Source organism: Eurypyga helias, unplaced genomic scaffold (assembly GCF_000690775.1).
Source record: "Eurypyga helias isolate BGI_N326 unplaced genomic scaffold, ASM69077v1 scaffold23078, whole genome shotgun sequence".
Taxonomy (NCBI): domain Eukaryota; kingdom Metazoa; phylum Chordata; class Aves; order Eurypygiformes; family Eurypygidae; genus Eurypyga; species Eurypyga helias.
This window is the reverse complement of record NW_010266774.1, coordinates 1959-10799: the sequence shown is the minus strand read 5'-3', so window position 1 is coordinate 10799 and position 8841 is coordinate 1959. Positions and strand designations below refer to the sequence as shown.

General features: G+C 45.1%; 1 protein-coding gene across 1 annotated transcript; it reads left to right on the top strand.

Annotated features, from left to right (window-relative positions):
* The first annotated feature begins 4005 nt into the window (after positions 1-4005).
* ARF1 (ADP-ribosylation factor 1) lies at positions 4006-8356 on the top strand. Its single transcript, XM_010157213.1, has 4 exons — positions 4006-4190; positions 4868-4978; positions 5627-5751; positions 6776-8356. Exons 1-4 carry the CDS (start codon positions 4043-4045, stop codon positions 6935-6937), a joined length of 546 nt encoding a protein of 181 aa, XP_010155515.1. The 5' UTR covers positions 4006-4042; the 3' UTR covers positions 6938-8356.
* Positions 8357-8841: the final 485 nt, after the last annotated feature.

Here is an 8841-nt window from a genome sequence, read left to right as displayed (position 1 = left end):
GACCCAAGTGCAGGACTCTGCACTATAAAACAGGCTGCTGAAAATACCTTGTTTCCTGAAACAAAACTGCAGTTTTACCCAGTGAATGTCTTTGTCAGTGTTTACCCATGGCATGTTCTGTCTTAACTGAACCTGCCTAACAGGTTTTTACTGCCCTGAGGATCTTGAGGTGGAGTGAGCTTCAGAGCTCCGATGGGCAGGGAGAAACTGGAATCACACAGACAGTTCAGGTTTGGGGCAATCTGGGTTTGGAGAGAGGTGGTGAGCTTCCATTTACCTGAAGGAGGCCTACAAGGAAGCTGGGAGGGGACTTTCTACAAGGGCCTGTAGTGACAGGACAAGGGGTAACGGGTTTAAATTGAAAGCGAGGAGGTTCAGATTAGATATCGGGGAAAAAAAAAAATCTTCCCAGAGAGGGTGGGGAGGCACTGGAACAGGTTGCCCAGAGAAGCTGTGGATGCCCCATCCCTGGAAGTGCCCAAGGCCAGGCTGGATGAGGCTTGGAGCAACCTGGTCTAGTGCAAGGTGTCCCTGCCCATGGCAGGGGGGTTGGAACTGGATGATCTTTAAGGGCCCTTCCAACCCAAACCATTCTGTGATTCTATGATTTCTAGAAGCTGAAGTTTTAGGGAAGGTGCACCCTAGGCTCTGCAAAAATAGTCTGTTCTGTTTGCTCAAACTGTTCTCTTTCATACACAAATCTTCCTGCTTAGCCTGATAGATACCTCCTTTGAAGATGTGCTGAAGTACTACAAGTAGCTCGAAAGCCGGTCTTTTATGTTTTCAGGCATTTTATTGAACTTGTAGCAACTACTGACAGCATTTGGGTTGAGGAAGGGAGGAAGTTAAGCTTCAGTATAGATTATAGGCAATAAATGGTCGTCTGGACATAGATTGCAAATATTGAAGATGCCTGAACAGCGATGGGATTGCTTGGTTAACTGAAAAGTCTTAAATTTCCTCGTGTTTTCAGACTGTGTTGGTTCTCCTGGTCCCCAAGTAATGGACTGAAATGAGAATTGAAGTAAGCAGATTCAGCTCTGAAGTACAGCAGGAGCAGTCGCGTGATCCCTCAGCTGAGCTGTATTAGCGGGTGGCAGTGCAGTCCTGGGAAGCAGCTCTAAACCGTCGTGGCACTTCCTGCTGTGGTCGTGTCCGCACCGTTTGACAGCGTGAGGGATCTGAAAAGCAGAGACCTGATGGCTGGTCACAGTTGTGATGATGATTTGGTCGAGGATTTTATTGATGCTGAGGAGGGAACTTGAGGTGCTTTTGCTTAGATAATAAAGCAGTGGAATGCTGGCAGGGACAGAGTAGGGAGGGGAGCATAACGTGCAGAAAACGTGGGAGTACGATTTCCTTTCCAGTGGCAACAGGTTGATGTGATTGTAGCTGCCTGTCAGGACAGTCCTATCAGAGGTGAAGTCCCAGGCTCCTGCAGTGTCTGACAAGGAACTGGTGTGACCCACAACAGTTGGGGAATTCTGCAGATGGGTTGCTCCCAGTATTTTTATTTTAGGCAGCAAAGATTCTGCTACTTTCAGCGTGATTCTGTAGGGGTGGTCTGTAAACTACACTTCCTATAAAAACCAGACTTTGTGCAATGTCACCCACCCTGACGTACCTAATAAGATACCGAAGTAGTTTGGATAGTAGGAGTGCGGAAGAGAACAAGAAGGAAATTGAAACCAAGTTCTTAAATGTATCTTAACTTCTTATTCTTTACAAAAAGTAAAACCAGGGAGGGTAAGTAGTATAGAAGCAGCTTTCTGGTGGAGGGCAGACTTGAACTGGAAATAGGTGCCAGGAAAACAAGGATCTAACAGGATTCACTCCCGTTTAGTGCCAAGTGTAAGCATCTTTTTCTGCAATTTCTCCAGGGTGTGGAAAGATGGCATGGATGTAAATGCCAAGGTTTTGCTGTGTTACCTGATTATTGACCCAAGCATTTAATAGCCTACTATGCTTTCAAACATGCAGAGACAAAAGAATTGTGTTCTTCTGGGGGCTTGAAAGGTTCTCTTGCTAGGAAAGTTCTTACACTCGTTTTGGAGGGTTACAAGAGCTCTGGTAAAAGGTTACAGTTCAGTGCTGACTGTTGCTTTTCAGATGAAGTAGTAGATAGAGGTGGCATGAGCAGGCGGACAAAGGAAGGCTTTACAGCCTCCCTCTCTCCAGCCCAGTAAGTGGGGGTGTGTGTGTGTGAGATTTCCTGCTGTGTGAGTGAGTCGGATAAATAGGGACTCTAGCAAAACTGTTTTCTCTACTTCCTAATTAATTTTCCTGTTTATACAGCTTTCATGTATTCGAGTGGGGGTTGAATATTCATGGTCGTGCTTCGGAAATGGCGGCATAATACAACTTGTAAACCTTCTCTTTGGTAGTAAACCCCAGGCCGTGCTGTCTGTCTTGCAGATGAGCTTAGTTTTAACGTTTCAATCCTGTAAAGTAAATGAGTCTTTGACTTACTTTAACAAGTTGAAGTGGGGATTGATGTCATTGAGGAACTCTGGAGTGGACTCTGAACCTCACCGTGGAGATGCTTGTGCTAAGACATGTGACTTAGTTGCAGCTGCTTAACTTGTGGGTTACAAATTGCATCCAGCAAAGCTTGCTGAGGAGGGCAGAACTGCTTAGACCTTCTGCTGTGCTGAGGGAGGAAGCCAGGTTTGATACATCCCTAGCAGAGAGCTAAACAGAGCGGGACAAGATTTCTGTGCTGTGGTGCACTTTTCAGTTCCAAGCTTGTTTTATTTGTCTTAAATAGATACTCTGTGAAGTCTGTTTCCAGTAAGAATTTTGCTTCAGGCTCACAGCTTCATCACGAAACACAAAATATCTTCAAGAGATGATTTGGACTTCATATTGGGCTTTAAACAGTGACTTGGTTCACGGGAAACCCATATTTTGAATGTTGGGTGTCTTGGCTCTGTGGGCTGTTACTGCCTGTGTTTTCAGTTGGGCTCAGGCTTCTCAAACTGACACCTGAGAACTTCGACAAAGCAGCAGCGGGGGTGTGAATCGTCACTGTCACCATGGAACATCCTCATCTACGCCCCACTAAAGCTTGCAGGCTGCTTTTTTCATGTCCTGTGTGAGCAGAGTAATAGTTCTTTTGGGGATTTCAAACTCGCCGTAGTAAGTTTGGGAAAGGAGAGGAGGTTTGTGGAAGGAGGGAAGAAGCGGACAAGTTGTGGTGGAGTGGATGCAGTCTCAAGGGCACAGGGAGCGTCTGTGGGGGCTGGAGTGGAGAGACGGTTTCTTCGGTTCCAAAACAGGAAGCTTCTGGTGATTGTTAATTGCTTCTGAGTGGCAAAGCAGAAGTCTTCACAGCGATGGAAGAAGCCTTCATTTCTAAGCCTGCCTTTATTAACATGGCTATTAATTTTTCAGTAGTTTAGTAAATGTGGATTTGCTCGTAGAGAAGGCCTTCGCTATTAATGAAGGTAAAATACTGCTTTGTGTTCGTGTTGTATTCACCAGCCATTTCCCTAGGTTTTGAGAGGAAGGAAACTGGTTTGAGTTAGAAGCAGATCCAAGCTGGACTTTGAGTTTCCTTTGCAAAAGAAAGACCAGCTACCGGTGCGCTAAGCAGCAAAGAGATGAGCACACATCTACAAGTTGTTTTAGCTGCAGGTCAGTTAGAAAAAGTGTAGTTTATGGTGATGCTTTAGGCTGCGGATAAATTATCCCTGAACAGCAACGGGGGACGTGGCCAGTTGCGTTGAAAGCAAGCCTTGAATTTTGCAAGCAAAAGTTTGAGAACGGAATTTAATACTAAAATCTCTGAAGGAATACTTGAAATGTTTAAAGCACCTGAGCTAAGTTGGTTTATTGAGTAAGTTTTGGCACATCTGCTCATCTTCGTATTGCTTCAGTATGGGGAAAAATATTGTACGGTGGTGGCTGAGAGTATCTAAATAATTCATGTTATCTGATACATTTGTTTGGTGATTGATTGTGCCATTGGCAACTCCTGAGCGATACTGTGATCTTTTTCCCTCTAGACTTCACTGGCCAGTGAGAAGAACCTCTCTCAAGCATGGGAAATATTTTCGCAAACCTCTTCAAAGGCCTTTTTGGCAAAAAAGAAATGCGTATTCTAATGGTTGGTCTGGATGCTGCAGGAAAGACTACGATTTTGTACAAACTTAAACTTGGTGAAATAGTAACTACTATTCCTACTATAGGTAAGACTTTTACATTTCTGTAGCTGCTTGCTTTGAGGTTTGGGCCTTGTTTGCTGCAGTATCTTGTCTCAGCTGCCACTCTGTTGTTTTAAGTGACTTCGTGCTGTGCCCTGACTTGACTGTCAGAACAAACACTTGCTAAATCCGTGGCATGGAGATGGCGCAGCCAGACTTCCTAGCCTGGGAGGAGACTACGTGACTCTTCCACTCCATCGCTTCAGTCCTTTGTGGAATGACCCTTGATGGGCCATAGGAGGGTGGTTTGCCCTCCGAAGCTGTTGTGGCATCGAGTAGATGAGTCCGAGAAGGTGGGGGTGACCCTGGGTTTTTTGGAGGGTGACTACAAGAACTATGTGATCAGAGATGTACCTAATTTGCAGTCCTTAAAGCCCCTTTTGGGGTTTTCTCTGACATGCGTGGTTTATGCTGCATTTCTTAGCTGTGCAGATAGTGGTTTCAGCTGTTCATCATTACTTTGACTGGGGTGGGGGTGGGAGCAGGAGTTGCACAAAACCCACGCTTTGAGGGCTTCAGTCTAAGATTCTGCTTATTTAAAGTAGATTTAAATTTTGATGACTTTTTAAGTGCTGACACTCTGAATATTACGACTTGGTAAATACAGTAGGTCCAGGGCCAACTACGTTTAACTGAGATTTTTGCTGCGATTTCTCTTTTAGGTTTCAACGTGGAAACAGTAGAGTACAAGAACATCAGCTTCACGGTCTGGGATGTAGGCGGTCAGGATAAGATCAGACCACTCTGGCGCCATTATTTCCAGAACACACAGGGTGAGCCTGAACGTTTAAAGCACAGGTTTCCAGAATCTTAAAAGGGTTTTTTCACTGCCCTTACTATAATAATCCTGTGAGTTTCTTGGGCGAGGGGTTATTTATTATTGTAAAAGGGTGTGTTCGAGTGCTGCTCTGGCTGTTCTGTTAAGCAGGTTCAAAGAGGGATGGGGAGAAATCTAGAAACCAGTCTTCCTCGTCCATCTGACTCAGAGCGAGTTCAGCATTTTGCTTTAAGAGTCACAGCTCGCTGCCTTTGCTTCAAAGCAGTTTTTACTACAAGCTCCAAGCCCCGTGAACTGAGAGTTTGTCACTTCTTCCACTGCTGCGCTTTTAGAACTCACTGCGTGAGTTTTAGAACACACTGCGTGCATTTGAGTCCTGTCACAGGATTTCGGGAGTTGCTACTCGCCGGAAAATACCGAGTGGTTAAGTAGATGAAGTGCACGGGTTCCAGAAGCACAAGCACAACACTCCCTGTCAGCAAGAACAGACTCCCAGACATGAGATGACAGTCATAACAAAACTGCATTTTTTCTTACATATACTGAATTGTTTTGCATTATTTTCAGAGCTTATTTTTGACCCCCAGATTTATCATTTGTCAGTAACTTCTGGTGTATGCTTATCCTGTTTGCTTATTTCTAGGCCTGATTTTTGTGGTTGACAGTAATGACAGAGAACGAGTGAACGAGGCCAGAGAAGAGCTTATGAGAATGTTGGCAGAAGATGAACTTAGAGATGCTGTTTTACTAGTGTTTGCTAACAAACAGGTATGCTGTAAACGTACGACATACGTGAGGGCTAGGCCTTGAACTTGGCGTTCATGTTTTCAGTGCAGTAATAGATAAGCTCTTGGTAAATGCCCATTCGGTTTTGTTGAAGATGACAAACCCATAGATTAAATTACCCTGCTCTCATCTGGAAGGAGCATCCTTCTGAACAGCCTTGGCTAATAGAAATTCCTGTCTTTCTCAGTTTTAGGGAAGAATTCTACCAGGTTTTTTTACTTTTTTAATGTAAAATTTGACTTGAGCAATTCTTACAGTTGGCTTGGCTGAAGTACAGCACCTGCCCAAGCTTCCTGCAAACAGAGAGGAAGGCCAGAATGCCAGAACCTTCCTGAATTCTGCAGTTGGGGTGTGTGAGGGCACTGCTGGGGCTGGTGGAAGCACTGGACTGACTTGTGTTGACCAGTGAGCTGTACTCTAAGGACAGAAAGCGAGCTGGGAGTTCTGCTTTCATTGCTCATAAAGGCCTTGGTAGCTTAAACCCCAAGGCTGAGGGACTTAGGTATGACTAGTAAACCTACTGAAGGAATAGCTTCCTGCGTCATGGCTTGCACAGGCTCAGTTGAGAAGGGTCAAGAAGCCGTTAGGAGCAGGAAAGGTGGACTGTGAACAGAAGCAGTACTAAGCAGAGTACTAATTCATGATAAAAGTTGATCTTAGATCCTAACTGTGGTCACAGAAAACACTTTGAGTGGAAGGTGAATGAAATGGACCTTGAATTGTAAGCAGCTGTGGGTCAACAGTGAGGGGCTTGATGACTTGATCCAAACATCAGCTGTCTGGCTTCTGTTTACTGAAGAAAAATAATATGGACTTTGGCTCGTGTTGAGGCTTTGTCAGTATAGGGGAAGTAGCCTGAATCCACCGAGTTTCTCTGAAAGAGGAGCTCTGAGAGCCTTTAACTTTTTTGTAATGGCTTTAACGCTGGCGATGAAAGACGTTGTAGGGAGGTGGGCATTTCGTCTCAGTGAGTAGGGGAGAAAATGACTCTTCTTCCTTCCCTCAGGACCTGCCGAACGCGATGAATGCAGCAGAAATCACAGACAAACTTGGACTGCATTCCCTCCGTCACAGGAACTGGTACATCCAGGCAACCTGTGCCACTAGTGGAGACGGTCTCTATGAAGGACTGGACTGGTTGTCCAATCAGCTCCGAAACCAGAAATGAAACCATAAACCTTCCTCTTCCCTCTTTTTCCACCCCTCCCTCTTATTTCCTCCTCTTCGCCCTTCGCTTTACTCTAATGTGGCAAACTGTGCTACTTTGTGGTATTGAGTGCCGGAAGCTGTTTTCATTTCTTTTGTCACAGTATATATTGCATCATGCTGTAAATGTGGCAAATAAAAGCCTGAAAACAGTTAGGTTTCTTATTTAATGTAAATAGTTTTTGTTTCCAATGAGGCAGTTTCTGGTACTCCTATGCAATATTACTCAGCTTTTTTTATTGTAAAGAATCAACTCACTGTAGTAGTCGGAAGGGATTTAAGTGGGTTAACATAAGGGTTGCCAGTGGTCCTCGTGCAGAGCTGAATACGATCTCGGTGCGGTTGTGAGGTCTGGGAGATCCATTTTGGGGGTTGGTTTTTAACCTGAACTCTGTATTTTTTTTTAAACAGTCAAGGAAAAGTAAAAACACTTCAACGTACAAACGTTCGACACAGCTTCTGCCCTCCTAGCTCTGAGGGGGTGGCTTTGGATTCTTTTGAAACGGGGGAGCAGTGATGGACACCCAGTCTGCTTCACCCGGTTCAGGAACAGGTCGTAACTGGTAGATCTGTGGCCCTTTCTGTAGCTCGTGGTATGTGCTCATACCCGTTCATCCTGGTGGGAAGGTTTGGCGGACCTGGTTTAGATGAGCTTGCAGACTCATGCTAAACATCTGACTTCTGGTTCAGGTGAGGTTTCTCGCTTCCGTTGAACACTTTCCAGAAGTCGACATTTTTAAGCCTGTCGTCTTTGTCAAAAGTGTTTTGTACTTTTCTTGTGTGTAAACCACTCCAGAAGGCAAAACCTTGCCACAGCCAGCGCAGCCTGGACTAGGCCTAAGCTCCGTAGGCAGAAAGTGCTGTCCTTAACTAGGAATTGCCATGAACACCACCGAACACCTGTGTATAGCATCTAGGAGAGAAAACCCTCCAAGGCATGAGAGTTTGGAGCGTCACTCCACTCTAGAAGTATTCAATCCCATCTTGGAACAATCCCATATCTGTGTATGTGTGAAAACCCTTGGCATCCCTCATACTGCAAGGTTCAGATTTGCCATCAGAATAAAAGACCTCTTTACTTTTCTTTTGTATTTTGATAAACACTGAAGAAGCTGGAGCTGTTAAACTTTAACTTGAGGAACTATCAGAACTGGTTTATTTAGTGTTGTGGAAACCTTTATTGCTTTCGATACACGATTAGTAATCAACTGTTTTGTATACTTGTTTTCAGTTTTCATTTCGACAAAACAAGCACTGTAATTAAAGCTATTAGAATAAAAATCTCTTAACTATTTCATGGTTTTTATGCCTTGCTGTTCATTTGATCATCTCGGCAGAATCATAATGAAATACTTGTTGAATAAAAAGTTTCATGAAACTTGCACTGGTTTCACGCTGGTTTGTGTCCTCTGTGCGGGGCCAGGCGCTGGATTTGAAAGTGAGGGAGGTTTTAGATTGGACATCAGGAAGGAATTCTTCCCGGAGAGGGTGGGGAGGCACTGGAACAGGTTGCCCAGAGAAGCTGTGGATGCCCCATCCCTGGAAGTGTCCAAGGCCAGGCGGGATGAGGCTTGGAGCAACCTGGTCTAGTGGAAGGTGTCCCTGCCCATGGCAGGGGGATGGGAACTGGGTGATTTTTAAGGTTCCTTCCAACCCAAAACATTCCATGAGTAACGCTGGATCCCGCCAGCATTTTGCCACGTGATCTGCATGAAAATTTCAGGACCTTTCCTGTATTTTTCCGGAGAACGTGTTGTTCCTAGCTGGGAGTCCTGCGGGTGAGGAGGGGGCTGGTGGTGGTTGGCTCTGCTGGAGTCCGACTGTTGCCTTGGGGGCATCTTGAACTTCAGGAGTAGTACCGGTGCT